An 18,949-nucleotide genomic window follows, 5' to 3' on the forward strand; every position below is an offset into this window, starting at 1 on the left:
TCTGCTGCTGTGACACACTCAGGTTGCACTTGGCAGTGCAGGTGTCCCTGCTCAATGCCCTCTGACTCAGGCAGCAGACCTAAAGCCGATGTAGTTTCGCTCACACCAAACGGAGGTGTGGAACTCATTGCCAGAGGATGTTGCAGGGGCTAAAAGTATCAAACGGGTTCAGAAAAGGACTAGGCAAAATCAGGAAGATTTGGTGGGTGGTTAATAAAAATGCTAATCTGGTCTGGATCAACACCTGGCACTGAAAGACTCTAAATCGTTGATTGCTAGGAGCTGGGAGGTCTGGATAGGGTCTAGTTGTGAACTTTTTTCTACCTTGATTCACATGCTCTTTCCCTAAGCTTCTGCTGGTGGCCGTGGTTGAAAATGGGGTCCTGCCTGTGGGCAGGACCCAGGGGTTTTATGTTCTTATACAAGCAAGAGTAGTGGTGATTTCACTTTGTCCTGAAAGAGACCTCGAGGTTCCAGCTTAGGACGCCATAATTTCTCTTACAGGCTTCCTGTGTGAAGCCAGTGCAGCATTTGGGTCTGGCCTGAACACCCTCTTCCACTAGTTTAACTAAAGGGGTCTTTCAGACAGATAATCCAGAATACTTCAGGGTATAGATTGTTTTAACTGATTGCCACCCGAGTTTAGCTGACCTGTTTTAGCACACCTGTAGAAATTTACAGTGAGAAATTTCCTGATATAGCCAGTTTTAAGCTGACAGAAATAGAGGCTACACTGGGGTTTGCAGTGGTTAAAGTGAGTCCTTTTGATTAAACTGGTGCCAAATTCTGTGTGGACAAATCCTCATATTGTAACAAACCCACACATCCTCCCTTTCCTCTGACAATCATATCAGGCTGGTGAGTCCTATGGACCCAATCTAATAGAAATGGAATTTTTACCATGCAAATCTTATTACCTAAAGTGCCAATGAAACTAATGGGATTTTGGATAGTAAAAAATACTCTGTATGTGATACATAGTTTGGAATATAAATTCATTGGGGGGGGGGAGCAGATTGTAAGGAAAAGGAGCTGTTATTGCATGTGGTCCTTTGTGACTTTGGAGGACCTCTTCTTCCCAACACCCCTCAGCTCCCCCTTGATTTCAGTGGGACCAAAGTGATGTTTTGTGTCTTGCTGAAAACACTGAGCTCCTTGCAGATTTTGGTTTTCAAAATACACAACTAAATGTCTGTTTGTTTTAGGATTCATTTAAGGGAGGGGAACAGAAATAAAAAATATCTCAAATGCTCCACTCCAAGGACAGACATCTAGAGGAATAAGTATTTTTCCAAAGGGAACCATTTTTGCTGTGGAGGTTGGCTGAATGCATCAAGAACACAGGGGCCATTTGGACATAGTCTGACAATCCCTGGATAAAAAAAAAAAAAGGCTGAATCTATTTCGTTAACATTTTAATTTACCCCCCCCCCCATACACACACACATATATGGTGTATGTTATATATATGCTGGTGTCCGCAGGCTGCCAACCTGTGTGGCAACTCTCAGGCTGAGGACAGTGTCAGCAGATATATCCAAAGTTAATAACTGAAGTGCTGCAAACACTACAACCTTTAAAACTGTCTCCTATAGTTTCTATACGTTGTGATAACACAGCACAACTTGCAGAGGGTTCAACACCAATTGTCATTGCTTGGGCAGAATTCCTACCGACTTTTCTGGGAGCTTAGTTTATGTGTACATTCAGGTCTAAAATATTTTAAAGTGAAATCTTTGTAATAACCTACAGCGTTGCACCATTTCGATGGTGATGCTGATTACTTGGTTTCCTGTCACCTTGGAAGCAAAGATGCCAGAAACGATACCTTTATTTTTGTATTTATTTTAATGAAACACACAGAAAAGGCACTTTAGAAAAGTGGAGGAAAGAGGAGGAGGTCAGATAAAGACAACTGCAGTCTGATGTTCGTTTTTGTGGCGTTGATAGTTATTATTCCCAAAGAAAATAATGTCCTTTTTTATTTGCTTTTAACATTTCGCCCTTGGCATCTGTTCCATCCATTGTGGACTAACCTAGACTCTGTTCTCTGACGATGGGTTAAAGCGAGCACTTACTGAAAAGCATTCTCTACTTAATTACTTTTCCTTCTTCTGGAAGCTATTTTTTTTATAGTCACATGTTAATTGTGTATTAGTAGGCCTTTCTGATTAGTTGAAAACATAATGAAACCTTTGTAAACAACAGGGAGAATGAGGGAGAGGGAGGGAGGGAGCGGGAAGGGGGGAGAAAGGGACAGGGAGAAAGAGAGGTGTGAAGTGGGGGCTGGACCGGTGGGGGGGAGGTCGGCGAATTTTGAAAGGCAGAAATAATGCCAGTGGAAATTTCTGTTTTTTTGAATTACAACTTCCCTCGCCCAAATTAATCAACTTACTTAATGAGAAATGAGATGCATGGAGATGCAAATTGCTGTCGATCTCCAAAAGCAGGGTGGCAAAGGCAGCAAGTTGGAATGGCGTGGAGGGGGGCTGAGCCGCAGCTGTCCACTAACAAGTCAGTCCTATTTGTAAAGGGCACGGAGCTGAATAACGGTTTTGTTATTGGCTTTCTCTCTCGCTCAGCCGTAGGTAGAAATGCTGCATTTGTTTCCTGTGACTATTCCAGCGAGATAGATGTCCTCCTCTTTCATCTCGCTTGCCTGTTTGATTCCCACAGTGGTGCCCTGTGTTCCCCGTGTACCCCAGCCTCCCCTTGACGGGGCGGAAAATTTGGATGCACGAGGAACACAGGCTCAGGTGCAGGGTCTCGGACGCGCAAGGTAATACCAGGAATTATTAAGTTATCTGCACGCCCCTCAGAAGGGCAGGAAAATTTTTTTTAAAAAAACAAAATAAACAGTACTTAGGACCCAATTCAGTGACGCTCAGAGCCCAGCCAGTGCAGATCACATTTGGTGAATCAGCTGAATCAGGCCCTCTTCTCGGAGATGTTTTTTTCTTTTCCTGGAAAGCTGCTCCTTAAACACAGTTCACATTGGTTGTTTTTAAAAGGACTATCCTCTGTTTGCAGCGCTGGATTTTGAACGGGCAGAGCCTCCCCCCCTCCGGTCCTCCGCCCCCACCCCCTTCTGTTGCTGCTTTAAAGAGCTGTACTTAGAGGGATTTTGCAGCTCTCCGTGTGTTATTAGAAAACGTGTGGCTGGGACGGTTAAAATGGGAGTGCTACTGTATGCAAGAGCAATGTTCACTGTAAGCAATCCAAGGAAATCCTGCCAAGGCAGTATATGAACAGCAGCCAAACAAAACACAGGCGCCTTTCCAGTGAAAACCAGCACACTTCTGCAAATAGAGGAAAAATTGACTTTCTGATTTGGAGTGTTTCTGCAACTAAGAAGAATTACTACAGTGATTGTTCTAAAAATATTTTTCGGCAGCACATTCTCAAAGGGGTTGGGATGCTTAGCATTGTTTAATTATGCTTCTCTTAGGTGATCAATCTGGATTGTATAGAAATAAAATAGGAAGTTTTTTGGATCTTCTTTATAAGCCAACATTGGCATTATTTTCTGCAGTGTTATAGTGGCATAAAACACCACCTATTTAAGGAGCAAAAATTGTATTTTTATCTTTGCACTTCAGGAAGTATGATTGGAGATTCATCTTTTGCAACTTCATAGTCATATGAAGTCAATTTAACTGCCTAATCTAGAGCAACCCCCAAGATCCCTGCTTCTGTAACTGTTGGGTTTTATTTTTCATCTGAAGTACTTTACACCTTCCTCCTTCCCTTGTCCCCGCCTCGCCCCCCCATATTTAGCCTTTTAAAGCTTCCGCTCATTTTGCTTCTTTGTTCACCCAGTCTGGGATTTTCCTTTACAGGACTTTGGAGTCCTGTAGGAACCCTTTAGTATAAGATGTGTCTGCAGACATTCTGGCATTCAAAAAATTTCCATAATGATGGAAACTACATGGGATTCCACAAATATGTTTATTGCCAAGAATAAATATGTTATTAAAAAAATTGTTTTGCTAGTCTCAGCTACAGTTTTTTCAAAGAATTCTTAATAACGGAGTTTAAGAATGCAGTCAGTTTATCTAAAATGAGCTAAAGAAATAGGATAGATCTACAGAGAATTATTATAATCCTTTTTTACTTCCAAAACCCAACATGATATCAGCATAAGAAAAAGCAACAGAATTATCAAGGATTAATTTCAGTTTATGTATTTCTCCTATTATTTCAACTATTTTTCTTTTAACTAAAGATATAAAAGATACTTTGCCAGATATATCTCTATTTATTCCTCTAAAATATTTACAGCTGAGTTCTTCAGGCTTGTAGCTGCTGTGAACTCAGTTCTCTTCTTTTAACTGCACCACCACAAACCAGATTTATCCCTACATTGAAGACAGCATCTTGAGACTAACAAATCCCAATGTGGAAGATGACCCTCATCCAGAGCCCATTGAAGCCAGTGGAAAGATGCATATTGACTTTGGTGGGCTTTGTATTGGGACATTAAACATTCATTTCCTCCTCTTCTTTTGAATTTAAAACTACTCATTTTCAGGGTGAGATACTCTCTACTTTAAACAAATCTTAAAGTTGCCCTCATTTACTAAATTGTGCTGTATTTACTATTCAGGCAAAACTTCCAGTAGGGTGAAACTGTTGTATACGCTTCTCCCAAGATAAGATTGTGTTTCGAAGGTCTAGTTGGAATAGCTGGGGAAGGACGGACCTCTGCCCTGTACTTAGCCCCCTTTCTCCTTTGTGCATAGTGCTGTCTTCATAGTCAGTCTTACAGAGAGCAAATCATGTATATATACATATATATATACACACACACATACACACACACAAATTATGCATATATATGTGTATATATATATATATATAAACAAAAGAAAGCTTGAAAGTGTAAGCATTTCTGCCTTGAATGTGAGGGATATCATCCGCTGTGTTCAAATTAGGACATGGAAGTTGTGGCATATGCCATGTCAAGGCACAGCAGTGCAGTTCTGTATCTTTAAATGTTGATGCATAACAGTGAAACCAGGTGAGATCTGGCCCCAGGTGCTGGCTGCTGCATGCATTGCTGAACAATTTTTAAAGGATGCAGACTGGGTGGTTGGAGGAGGAAAAAGTACGTCTTTTTTCTAAATAGATCTTTTTTTGTGAAATATGCTGTCGGTTTAATGCAATGATTAAAAAAATGATCAACTTAAGCTTCGTACATTCTTCTAATAGCAGCTTGGTATAATCCAGTCCTGACCTGGCTCCCCCTGATGTGCAGTACTAGTCGTCACGGAGCCCCAGTTATGCCAAACTGGGGGAAGATTTTGTTGAGACCATGAAACTCATTTCACTGGTGACTGTACACGAATGCTGAATTAAGGGTCCTTCACAGAATTACTCTGAAGGGAAAGCTTGGATGCTGAAGAGGTGCTCCAAGGACTGCTTCTGCTTTCCCTGTTTGCACATCAAGAGCCTACATGGCTTGAAAAACAGCTCCACAGCAAAGTTTTTTCCTTCATTCCTTTCAATGCAAATCCAGTTTTGAATCATTTTACCTTCAAGTCCATGGGTTCAAATTCTGTGGTCACCAGAGATGAGGCATCAAGGTAAATTTGCAGATAATTTGGATAGTGGCCCATGTGGAAGGTTTGTGGCTTCTAACCTAATTAGAGGTGTAGTTTGTTGCAGGCAAAAATTATTGATACACAAGGAAGGTTTTACTCGGAGACATCTGTAGGTTGGCAGCTGTGCCAGCCATGCCTGTTCTTCTAAGTAACGGAAGCCATGCAGCCGGGAATAGCAGTGTTTTGGTGACAAGTGTTGAGAATATTGGTTGAATTGCACTATGAAAATATTTTCATTATTTTTATTAATACTGTTCTGCAAGCAGATTTGAGATATGTGCCTGTCTATGTCTGTGTGCGCGAGCGGATGAGGTAGAGAGGGAGGGCTGTTATTTTTATTTTTTTTCAATCACACCTCCTTAGCATTTTGTACATATCAGCATTCTAGCCCAGCGATTTGTTAATTGCACTGGAAGACCCACTTTAAATTCAGGAATACTGAAACTTTGAAACTGTAACATTTTGACTGGCGAGAATGACCAGTCTTCTTTTCTCTTTCGCAGTGAGCTAGTTGAAGGAAGCTGGCATTGTTGCAGAGTGAAAGCTCTGCAGAAGTGCCGCAGGTTTTTCATATGGAAATGTGAAATAATGGGGTGATTAAATAGAGCTGTATATTAAAGTACATCTGACATTAGAATTAGCATAATGTGCTCTAGCCCTAGGCTGAGTACTTTATTTGCCATCTGCGTCGGACCAAAATCCCCTGGGGAAGCGCTAAAATATTCTGAATAAACTCAGCCCGAGTTCTTATTGAGAGTAAAATACCATTTGTGGCACGTCGTATTGATTCGTCTTAATTGCGGTGCAGAAAAGAACATTCAGTTGCTGATGACTTTTGTACTCTGTGACAAGTCGGCTGGAGTTATTCTAACACTGCAGTTGGTTAACCTGAACAGACTGTCGTGCTCAGAGAAGGAGAAAACCTTATCTTCAGTAGCATAAACTACAGTATCATCTCCCGGCTTTACTCCTTTCTATCTCAATGCAGCATACTTTTTTTTTTTTTAAATATTATTTCCTGAAAACAGCAGCCAACGAACTGAGGGGGAAATGGGGCTTCATTGAATCAGTCCAAGAAAATTCACATTCTTACCTAGTTATTCTCCCCAGTCTCCCTCCCCACACTTCCACCCCCACATCTTCTTAAAAAAAATCCAGAAACATCTGATCAGCTTTCATCTAAGGGAGTGAAAAATCAGTGGAACTTGTCCTTGAGGATCCATCTCCGGAACCATTAGTTCAAGAGATTTATTATGTATATTCTGTAAAAAGCTGTGGCTTCTCCAGTGCATAAGCCCACAGTCTTAGTCGGTTGTAATGGTTTGATTTTTGTCAACTCTCCACTCAAATAGGTTGCTGAATACCTTTGAAAAAGTGCTTATAACATGCATAAAAGATAAATATTTCATCTGAAGGAAAATACTTTGATGCTCCATGCAATTCTGTAACATTCATAAGGTCCAGTTTTTACCCTATAATTGCCTATCATTATACACAATTTACATATTCAAACATTCTCTACAAACCTTAGTCTAGCATGTTTTTATTACAAATTCAGATCAAGGGAATAACCTTTAACTTCAGAGACAAATGAGACAAATTTACAAGTGCATGTCTGCTGTTTTCTTGTGTTTTATAAATCCCTGCAGACCCGAACACTTTTGCTATAACGCCACTCAGAACAATATACATATATTACTACTTGTTTGTAGTGCTTCGGTAATGAGTCCCCTTTGTATTAGATAACCTATATAATTCAGCATCTAGGCCCTCCATAACGTCAATTATCTCCTCATAGCTAAATGTACATTCCATTAAAACAAGATTTACAGCCTTTATAATACTTCTTAGGATTGAACGTGGAGATTTTGTGGATTTAAAGAAGCAGAGATGGGAGTTAGCATTTGTTAAAGAAGCAATGAATTAAAACAAAAATGCTATTTCATTTACTAACTATGAATAGGCACCTAATACCCTTAAGAAATAGTTGTAGTAAAACCGACTGAAGTACTCCTGGGGAAAAAAACAGGAAAATTTGTTTTCACCCTTTGGCTTTTTTTATTGTTTCCTAATTTACTCTTTATTTTTCCATTATATGACATGGACAATTTCCTTTATGTATCCTCCTTTAAGTTCCTATTCAGATTACTGAGAATTCTTGCTTGTAAGATGAGAAAATGGCACCTTAGAAAAGTCTGTGGGAAAAAAAAAAATCCCAGCACTTGCCAGTTTTCAAACAAAACTACTTACAGGAAACCGATTTAAAGGGAAGCTGCTGGCATATTTCATATGTTGTAGAAAAGACTGACATTATTTCAAATGCATTTGAATACCTTATGCAAAGAAAAGGCCTAAAAGTGTCCTTGAGCAGTACAAGGGTTTTTCATGAATGCTCCAAATGGGATCCTATATATTAAACCGCCAGCCATGGGTAGTCCTATGGTCTTTTCATCTCACGAGCGGGTACAATTCCCCCCCATATTACAATCCCCGTTTTCACTGGTAGTTTTCACTATTTTATACAGCAGGTTTGTAAAGCATCCTTTCAGTCTGCTAGCTGATGCCTTCGGTTCAGAGAAACTAACTAAAAGACACAAAGCTGTTTAGATGCTAAAGGTGGAGTCGATTGAAACTGTTGTATCACAAAGGGCTAATTTAAAGTTAACTCATTCACTATTGATCTTTTAATATTGATTTTCCTGTTTGCTCCTTACTTTTCACACTTCTCCCTTTCTCTGCTTTATAAATTGCCTTTGTATTTTAGAATTTAACACCAATTAGAAGAAGGTGTTCAGAGATGACAAACATGTTTTTATCTTCCACTTTAATAGTGCTTCTGGGTCAAAATCCCTGTGTCGTGAGTTCCAGTTTTTGCTATGCATTTTTCTTTCTTTTTCTGCACTAAGTAAAAGCACTTCTTATACTTCTGTAGGCTGAACATTAACTTCCAGTAAGCCACAAGCTCTTTTAAGGAATGAGAAATTGGACATCCAGAAGGAAGTTGCCCAAAATGACTATTGACATTTTATACCTAAAAATATAATATTGCCATTTTGTAATGCACTAGAAATTAAACTGAGCTGTGCATTTGGCTCATTTATGTGAATCTGGCAGTACAGATCTGAGGTATGATTAAGTCTCACAGAAAATGAGACTATTGAACACAAGCTGCATCTTCAGCCAAAGGTCGCCTGTGTCCATTAAGAAGCAGGAAGCATCTGTTTGTGTTATGCATGGCTGTAGTCTGCCTCCAGTCTCCTTCTTTTTTGTAAGTATAAATGCCAAAGAGGACATATAAAATGCTTCTGGGGAAAGTTTAATGAAAAAAAAAAAATCACAACTTCACATATTCATATAAGCCTAGTTAAGATCCTTGTTTGTGATAACCTGCTTATCTGGAAAAATTCAAAGTCTGCAATGGTGGTCATCAGAGCTACTTTGAATTCGTAGCAGGTTAATTCAAATCAGAGTTTGGCTAAGAGTATGATTTTAAGGTATCAGGTTGATATCTCTAAGTCTTTCAAGGATTCATGCTCTTTGTTCTTGGAATTTTGAAAGGATTGGCTGTAGACAGACAGCATGACAGTCTGACTTCTTGACTATGTGACTGGTAATTAATCTGTTTGGTTTTCCACTCGTATGATAAAATAGTTCATTTGACAAAAAAAGATATTTATTATTACAAGAATGGTAAACAGACAATTTGCAGTCCTGCCTAATAGAAAAGGAACACTGCTGAAAAGCACAAATCGCTTCAGAAAATGGTTCCCAAAAGTGGGGCAGCATTTAATCCACCAAAGACAGTTTGGCAGTTGGCTTTAGCATAGAAAGAATTAATAGTACATTACTAATAGTAGTGTAATATTAATATATTCTAATATTGGTGTCAACGAGTGCTATTGTAGATCTTTTTCAACAGGTAGAAAATGCTCTTGAGAATATTTGCATCGCTAATTAAAATCAGTGCTGGGAATGAGAGGGTCTTGTGGGGTTTGTAGGTTCTCTTGGCATAAAGCTTCTTGCATAATCTCTGTAGAGAACTTGCAGTCTCACTAGTCAAGGTAGAAACAGGATGGGGAAAGCTGTAAAACACGCAGGCTGTGTGTGGGAGAAGAATATTGCATGAAGTCGTGATTTTTCTTCTGTTTGAAGATGGCACTGGAGGAGATAGGCTATTCAAGAGGGAAGGTAGAAAAGGAGAACAGGGTTTACCTAGTATGGGAGGAAACAGGATTCTGTAACTGCGAAGTAATGCTTCTCAGTTACTTCTCCTCCTTTCTTCAAACACCCTTATTTTTCCATCCACCTCTTAAAAACATTTCATTTTTGTTTCCCTGTCACATTCTTTCCTTTCACTGACCTCATCCTGAGATTCCCCATTTCCAGATGATGACAGGCTCTGTGGCCCCTCATGCTTGGACTCTTGCACCTAAACCTTCATCTCCTCTTCTTGACTGAGATGCACTTCAGGTCAGCTGAGCTTTACAAGAGAGAGTGGCTGTTTATCTGAGTGAAGAATTGGAAGTGCTTAGGTTGTGAGACTGCAGGCGTCTTGCTAAGTCGTAAAACACCAACTTCAGTTGCCAGTTGATGCTTACTTTATGAATTGTTGGTGATAGTCCCCGTCACCCTCAGCAGGATGTGCTGCAAGACTCTCTTGAGCCCTTTCTTTAGACAAGACAGTGTAGGGATGGATGCACTGTGTTAGCTCTGGGGATGGATAGAGGAGTTGCGCTTGTTTTACATCTTCAGCTCGTGTTGCCATCAAAACAAAATTAAAATGAAGAGAGGTATAAAAAGAAATGGTTCCTTTGCATTTGGTGTTTAAAACTAGTGACTGGCATTGGACTGGCAGTGGTGATCCTCACCCAGGCTTGGACCCTGCTTCACACTTCTGTCTTTTTTATTGAGACTGTCAGTCCCTCTGAAATGGAGGTAGCAGCACTTCCAAACACCCCAGGGAGTGCAGGGAGGGTAAAACTCTCACTATTCGGTGCGCTCAGCATATGTTTATTCAATCATAAACATATGTAAGTAAATGTTCTTGCTAACTTGGATAATTTAGAGTGGTAATATGGCTTATAAAACCTCTTCAGCAGAAATACCTATATTAGAGATATTTTTGCATACCCAATCAAGCATTGGATATGAACCGATATAGTTCACACTGCAGATCCACACTGCAGACACCTGGAAAGTATTTGGTGCTTGTCTAGGTGACCTGTCAAACCAAGCATAACCATATATTTTCTTCACTATGAAACACTAAATCTTTCCAGTACTTAATGCCCTTCTCTTTAATGTCAGCTGGTCTTATAAGGAGACTTGTTAAACTAGTGTTCTCAATTATGGCATTTTAATTTAATAATAATTCAATTAAAGGTGTGTTTTTTATGGAGCATCCACGCTACCTTTATTGGTATTATTAGAGTAACCATCATAATAACAAGGAGTAATTATTTAAATGCTCATTAAAAATCGAGTGGTGGAGAAGAGAGTAACATTGGTGGAAAGACTGTAGGAACCTGATACATGTCTATTCCTGAGTGCTTCAATAAAAGGTGTCCTTTCTTTAAAGCTTGCAAGTTTCTACTTTTCCTGAACTTCTAAAGGTGCAGTAAAGCAGCATTAAAATTCCTTAACGTTTTTATTGCTTCTGTTGTAACTTTGTAAAGGGAACCAGAAACATTATCTGGAAAGTATTGCTAGAGGTAAAGAATGGCGGTGGTTATGTGGACCCGACTGCAGGTCCTCACCGCAGTCCTGGCAGGGGTTATGGGTGGGTGATTAAAAAGCGGGGGAGTTCGTTCTCTGTTACAGCTAATGGAATTATTCAGGCGTGCTGAGGGGAGGATTTGTAAGGCACTGGATGTCACTGTAGCCCAGCAGAAAATAATGAATTCTCAACAGTTCTTATCTCATGCTGATTACTGTTTGATGGTAACCAGAATAACTAAGGATATTTTGAGGGAAATTTATCTCCAGGGCAAAGGCGCTCAGCATTCAGGGTATATAGAAAGTCATGTACCAACTGGGCAAGGAAGATCTGTGTATCACTAAATGATACAAGTCAGACTGCAGAGGACAGATAATTCAGGGCATTCAGGCTTCCTGGTGCAGTGGGATGAATGTCCACAGACCCAGGCTACTCTTGTTCTGGGCTGGGCAAACTGACCTGTCTTTTCTCACTGCCCCCTGTAAGGGCAGAATTTGGGAGGCATGATCTGAATTTAGCTTTGTTTTGTGCTGTTCATGAAAGAGAAAAAAGCTCATTATTGCTTTGACATTTTGAACGGAACATAATCTATCATGCAGTAATGGAGGGAACACATTTTAATATTTCTGGAAAAGACCATCTTTTGTCATACTACGCAGAAAAGGCAAGAGTGTTCAGTAAGTTCATAGTTTGACATTACCTGCTTAGGGAGAAGATACTAGAGAGATTTTTAATCTATCAATCAGATAAAAACATAACAAAAACTAATGGTTGGCAGTTGAACTCAGCAATTTAAATCGGAAAGAAGACAGTTTTTTTAATACCGAAGATAGATAGTCAACCATTGCCACAGACTACTCTGATATGTAGTGAATTCTCTCTCATTTGGCATTTCCAAATCAAGTTGGGAGAAGGAGGTGCTAAAAGACATGAGGTGGTTCAACTGCAGATCACCGGGCTGGATGATACCTGTATGTGAGGTGCAGACTAAATTGTTTCCTATGTTTTTCATGTACATGTAGGTAGGACAAAATATTATGATCTTAAATTGCAGGAAGAAATATTTAGATTAGTCATTTGGGGAACCTTCATGATGGTAAAGGAGAGAAGGAATGAGGTAGACTTTGGGAAGGTTGTAGACTCTCCATCCGGGTGGCCTTTGAAGTGGAGCATCTGCCATAGATAAGAATGGATGCACAGATATGGGCATCCCTTGGGTCAGGAATTGGACAAGGGCAACCCTTAAGGTTTCTCCCAGTTCTCTCATTCTTTAATTTCACGGTGCTTCCTAGCCTTCAAATCAATATTTCTGAACCTATATACCCGTGTCTCAGTAGGATCCAGCCCTACAAACCTCTCTCATGTCTGAACTCCAGTGGCAGTATTTGTTTGGCTTTAGTGCAACCTTGAAGCTGCTATTGACTGCTCAGGGCTTGTGGCCTGGATGTCTCATCTCAGTACGTACACCGTATCTACCAACTAATGTAAAGATAAAAAATTATACTTGAGCCATCAGCCCCGAAAATCATGCCCAGTTATAGACTGTAGGGTTGAATCCATGTGCAGTTCATTGAACAGTATTAATGAATTGGCTTGTGTTTAACTCTAAGCACATGAATAATTTCATCACTATCCAACAGAGCACTTCAGCCTATTCTTAAGTTTCACTGATGTTGATTACTCACATGCTCAAAGTCAAGCACATGCTAAAGTGATAAAGACTGCATATGGCAAAGCCTATATAGCTAGTTGTCATAAAGTGGGTATTTAGACAGACTTCAGTGCAGGTGGCAAGGGATTAAGATAGACATACATCAAAAGTGGCCTTATAACAAAGAGTTTTATAGTCTAGGTGCACTGCATTATTAAATATAAGGATCATTCTTGAGCAATACGTGGCTGTTTCTGGGCATGTTTAAAATATTTAGCAAGTTTTTGAATATAAAAATGTTCGGAGTGGCTCTTCAAAGACTTTTTGACATTGTTCTGTTCTTAAAAGTGAACATCTACACTGCTCAGGGCAACTTCTAGGCAAGATAACCATGAAGTGATAATATGGAAATGAACATTTTATTTTATTTTTTTCATTTTTTTTAAATGGGGAGTCTGGGGAGAGTCTTGGAGGGCTGTGAAAGTTAAAATATATATATACACAGGCATGCACACATGAGCAGTCGTGAAGCAGTCAGGAATTGGTAGCCAGGTAGCCTGCAGTCAATTTTGCCATTGTGTTGGGGTCTCCTGAAGAGGAGTGTTAAGGAGCATAAAAGCTAAACAAAACAAAAAGGAAGAGAAGACTGTTTTATGACTGCTAGCTTGTAAATCTTAGATCACTAATAGCACTAATTTGCTCTGTTTGAAAGAAAACTAAAAAGGAGGGCGATTTACTTTCCTCACTTGAATTTCACGGAGGTGAAGTTTTGGAGAACAAAACAAAACAAAACAAAACATCTCAGTTCCATGTAACATGTAGTAGCAAGCATCCAGCCAGCTGCCATTTTGAGGGTAATTTTTTTAATCAGCCATTTCAGTTTTAGATTGGCCTTGATCCTCAGCCTGCTCAGGAATTTTTCTCCTTACATATGTGCCTTTGCTGAAGTAAACGTGTTGCTGTTGTCGTCGTCGTTGTCGTCTAATACACAGCTGCTTTCTTCCTCCTGTCAGCTCTTGAGCTAAGCAAGGAGAATGCATGCACACACACACACACACACACTCTCTCACTCACACACACACACTCACACACTTTATTTTTTTTAAAGAAAAAAAATCCCACAACAAAAAAGAATGGATGCTGTGACTTTAAAAATGAAAGAATCGAACAGCTGTGGGTAATAAATCGATTAATTAGAGTGGATAAAATGAAGGTGAAGGGTGCAGAGCACTCTTTAATTTGAAGATATATGACCTTGTAAGATGCTGCACTTCATTTGCTATTAGATCACACTTCAGAAGGGGCTTTATTAAAATCTATTCTAGGGTGAGCTGAGGTAAAACATATTGTTAAAAAAAGCTTTTGACAGAGTATGTTATATACTTTAGTCTGCTTCAGTGATTTCTGTCACTTTTTATACTACACATGTTGCTGTGCAAGAAAAGTTAAAGGTCTAGACATTTTCATCATATTTCTGTAAGAAACAGAAATTTAAATATTTGAAGTAATAATGGGAGCATTTACTGTTGCTTTGGCTGCAGAGCTGACATAAAACTCCCTAACTGCCTCGGTGCTGAGTAGATTTTTAAGGGATAATGTATCAGTTCCTTTCGCTGTTTGTATGTGGCTTTCATTAATGTCAGTAACAGTTACGGGCACTTTTTCCAAGCTGAGTACAGTTCCCAAACTTGTGTTTTTTCCAATAGCGGTTGTTAGGGACTAACCAAAGCAACTGGGTCTGTCCCGTACAATGCAGCGTGCAGGGCCAGGGCACAGGGGCTGTGTCAGCCAGGCAGAAACACCCGCTGTGTTGTGTACATTTTTTCTTGCCTTCTCTGAAATCGGGGTCTGAAGCTGCTACCCACAGCAATAGCCTTACTAAATCAATAGGAGCGTGAGGAGCTGCACCACATTTATCACCTACCTTTGTAAATAAGTCTCAATCTGATAGATGCTTTTTCCTTTACGCTTTTATGGATGTTCATTGGGTGATAAGATTAGATAGACCGACAGGCTGATAGGTAGGCAGATAATCTTCTAGCCTCCTTGTCAAAGGTTTTGTAGGTTTTGTTAGCAGCAGCCGTTCCTGCAACAGGCAGAAGAGGGGAATTCAGTCAGCAGCAGACGCCTGGTGTGCCTGAGTTTAATTTTTTTCTTTTTTGTTTTTTTTTTTTACTGCTATGAGTCATTCCTCTTTACAAAGGTAGTTTTGATAATACAGTTCTGTTCACCTTATAAACTCTTTCATTTTCAAGCTCAAGCATTGAGCTTTTGTGAATTACAGTCCCCCTGTCTCGAAAGGGGTTGTGTAGTTCAGCTTTGGATCTGAGCTCCCGCGGAGGGGCTGGGATGGGGCTTCGTTCAGGTTATGCAGATACGGGTCAGGCGGGAAGCTTGGTTCAGGCTTTGAACTTTCAGGAAGTTTAGTGCCTTTAGGTGCAGTGGGGCCATCGCTAGCCAAAATATGTACTTTAATAAACAAACAAACAAGCAAGAAATTAATTTTAGATTTTCCAAAATGGGTAGTTGTTTTTTCAGGAAACCTCCCCCTCATTTAAAAACAACAACAACAAAACAAATCCTGGATCATGATTTTCAAGTTGACACATATTTATGAATTTATCAGAGTCTTGCAGAGGCACTAAAAAAGCGGGGGGGGGGGGGGGGGGGGAGTGCTTTTTGAAGATAGCACATAGTTTATATTGTGCCCAGGACTGGAATTTTCTAGCTAGCAAAATTATGACTGTAGTGCAGACTTGTCCACACCTGTCCTTTATGTAAAGCTGAATCAAGGTTAAAGGAATGCTTTCCACCTTTATGCAGCCGTTCAAAGAGGCTAGAAAGGCAAACAGAACAATGTTTTTGGCTCCAGTGAGCGTTTCTGCATTGGAGGGCAGGCTCAGGCTCAGGCTCAGAAATTCTTGGGACCCAGTTCAAGCACGGCCCGACATTTGTTACTGTTAATTGCAACTGTGCTGTCGGCTTTGATTACCGGATGTTTCATTTGAGTGGCTTCTTGGTGTTTTGGCAAAAAGAATGTCAAAGCGGTTTATGCAAGGGTACATTTTCCAAGCTCCTGTTGACTTGAATAGGACTTGTGCAGCTAAATACCTACATAGTATTTTAAAAATGGAAGTGCTGGCATGACTGAAGCATGTATAAATTAAATTCAGCAATATCTCAGGGGACTGCTGCATGAAGTATATAAAAATATAAAATGAAAGAGTGAAAATGACACTGGAGCTCCTACCACACTGCATTTTCCTTGGTTTTCGGCTGCAGTCATAAATCCCTTGAAACAAATTCCTTTTTGTGGAATAAACACGTGAAAGGATTTGGATCCCTAGGCGTCATAAAGGAAGGTTTTATTTGCAAGTTAGAAGATATAAACGTATATAGCACCAATGCGTATGTGTGATATTTGTCATACATGTTAAGTGAATGTGTGGTGAGTAAATGTGCTGTTCAACAATTTATATCAGTCAATACATTGCAATTAAGTCCTTCTTTCAGAAATGCCAAGGAGGAAATGTGTTAGCAAAATAAAGTGCATGCCAACTGTATTTAAATGTTCTCCGCTGTATTATTTTTTGAGTGTTCTTTCTATTTTTCTTTTATAGGTAAAGATGAGCCTTCAAGCTATATTTGCACAACATGCAAGCAGCCTTTTAATAGCGCTTGGTTCTTGCTTCAGCATGCCCAGAACACACATGGATTCCGCATCTACCTGGAAACAAGCCCTTCAAACAGTTCCCTTACTCCACGCATCACCATCCCTCCTCCTCTGGGACCAGAGACTGTTGCACAGTCCCCGCTGATGAATTTCCTTGGAGACAACAACCCTTTCAATCTTTTGCGGATGACAGGACCCATCTTGCGTGAACACCCTGGCTTTGGTGAGGGTCGGCTCCCAAACACGCCTCCGCTGTTCAGCCCACCGCCTCGTCATCATCTGGATCCACATCGCCTTAGTGCCGAAGAAATGGGGTTAGTTGCCCAGCATCCCAGTGCCTTTGACAGAGTTATGCGTTTAAATCCTATGGCAATTGAGTCCCCAGCGATGGATTTCTCCAGAAGGCTTCGAGAGCTGGCAGGAAACAGTTCCACCCCTCCGCCAGTCTCACCCAGTCGCACCAACCCTATGCATCGCCTGTTGAATCCTTTCCAGCCGAGTCCTAAATCACCTTTTTTGAGCACCCCGCCACTGCCTCCCATGCCCCCCAGCAGCACTACGCCTCCCCAGCCTCAGGCCAAGAGCAAGTCCTGTGAATTTTGTGGGAAAACATTCAAGTTCCAGAGTAACCTTATCGTGCACCGGCGCAGTCACACAGGAGAAAAGCCCTACAAGTGTCAGCTCTGTGACCACGCTTGCTCCCAGGCCAGCAAGCTAAAACGCCACATGAAAACGCATATGCATAAAGCTGGCTCCATGACGGGCAGGTCAGACGATGGACTGTCCACCACTAGTTCCCCCGAGCCGGGCACAAGCGAGCTCACTGGAGAGGGACTGAAATCCAGTGAGGCAGATTTCAGGAATGAGAGCGATCCTTCCCTGGGCCACGACAATGAAGAAGAGGAAGAGGAGGAGGAGGAGGAAGAGGAGCTTGAAAATGAGAGCCGGCCAGAGTCAAGCTTCAGTATGGACTCGGAGCTGAGTCGTAACCGAGAAAACGGCTCCAAGTCGCTGCCGGATGAGAAATCCCTTGTCCTGGGAAAAGTCATCGAGAATGTAAGTCTAGGTGCCATCCAGCAATATAATGACATGCTAGCTGAAAAACAGAAGAGGAGTGGCTTCATGAAAAGGTCTTCTGACCAGCGAGACTTGTGTCCTCGAGACCTCTGTCAGAGAGATCCAGGCGACGAAGACTCAGTGGTAGGAGAGCTGGACCGCACTGAGGAAGGGACAGTCAACGGAAGAAACTTTGGCCCAGGTGAACCCTTCCCAAACTTGTTCCCCCGCAAGCCAACACCTATCACGAGCCCCAGTTTAAACAATTCTTCTAAAAGAATAAAGGTAGAGAAAGATTTGGACTTGCCACCAGCAACGATAATACCTTCTGAAAACGTTTACTCCCAGTGGCTGGTAGGGTACGCAGCATCGCGGCACTTCATGAAGGATCCGTTCCTCGGATTCACAGACTCCCGACAATCCCCCTTCGCGACCTCTTCCGAGCACTCGTCGGAGAACGGGAGCCTGCGTTTCTCCACCCCACCGGGGGACATGCTGGACGGGGGGCTCTCAGGGCGCAGCGGCACGGCGAGCGGAGGCAGCACCCCCCACATCAGCGGTCCCGGTCCCGGGAGACCCAGTTCAAAGGAAGGGCGCAGGAGTGATACATGTGAGTACTGTGGCAAGGTCTTTAAGAACTGCAGCAATTTGACGGTGCACCGTCGGAGCCACACTGGAGAGCGGCCTTACAAATGCGAGCTCTGCAACTATGCATGTGCCCAGAGCAGTAAGCTGACGCGCCATATGAAAACGCATGGCCAGATAGGGAAGGAGGTCTACCGCTGCGACATTTGCCAGATGCCCTTCAGTGTTTACAGCACCCTGGAGAAACACATGAAAAAGTGGCATGGAGAACATTTGCTGACAAATGACGTCAAAATTGAGCAGGCAGAAAGAAGCTAAGGCCCCCCCCCCCCCCCGCCCCCGCTAGGTTAAATTTCAGGGGTCTAGGTAACATTTTATTTGTACAGTTTAACTATTGCCAACTGAGAAAAGATGACCTAACTTGCCTCCGTAAACATAACTTAGCATAACTATGGTAGGTGCCAGTCTTTGGCACTTAAAATATAACCTGTGTCTACAAAGTTCTATTAAACCCGAGGGTTGATTAAGGCAGTAAAAATTGTGGAGCCTTTTAACTGTGCAATAATTTCTGTATTTATTGGGTTTTTGTAATTTTTTGGCATGTGCAGGTACTTTTTTTTATTCTTTCTGTTTAAATTTCTTTTAAAATTTTGTTGGGTATCCCT

General features: G+C 41.2%; 1 protein-coding gene across 4 annotated transcripts in view; it reads left to right on the forward strand.

Annotated features, from left to right (window-relative positions):
- Positions 1–18,607, forward strand: part of BCL11B (BCL11 transcription factor B) — a 91,264-nt gene extending 72,657 nt beyond the window's left edge. For all 4 annotated transcript variants that reach the window (XM_082317608.1, XM_082317610.1, XM_082317609.1 and 1 more), the window contains one exon: positions 16,591–18,607. In XM_082317608.1, coding sequence (XP_082173734.1) covers positions 16,591–18,602 — 2,012 coding nt within the window. In that variant the 3' untranslated portion in view covers positions 18,603–18,607. The remainder of the gene's footprint in view (positions 1–16,590) is intronic.
- The last annotated feature ends 342 nt before the right edge of the window (positions 18,608–18,949 follow it).

This window comes from Platalea leucorodia, assembly GCF_965183815.1.
Source record: "Platalea leucorodia genome assembly, chromosome: 7".
Classification (NCBI taxonomy): domain Eukaryota; kingdom Metazoa; phylum Chordata; class Aves; order Pelecaniformes; family Threskiornithidae; genus Platalea; species Platalea leucorodia.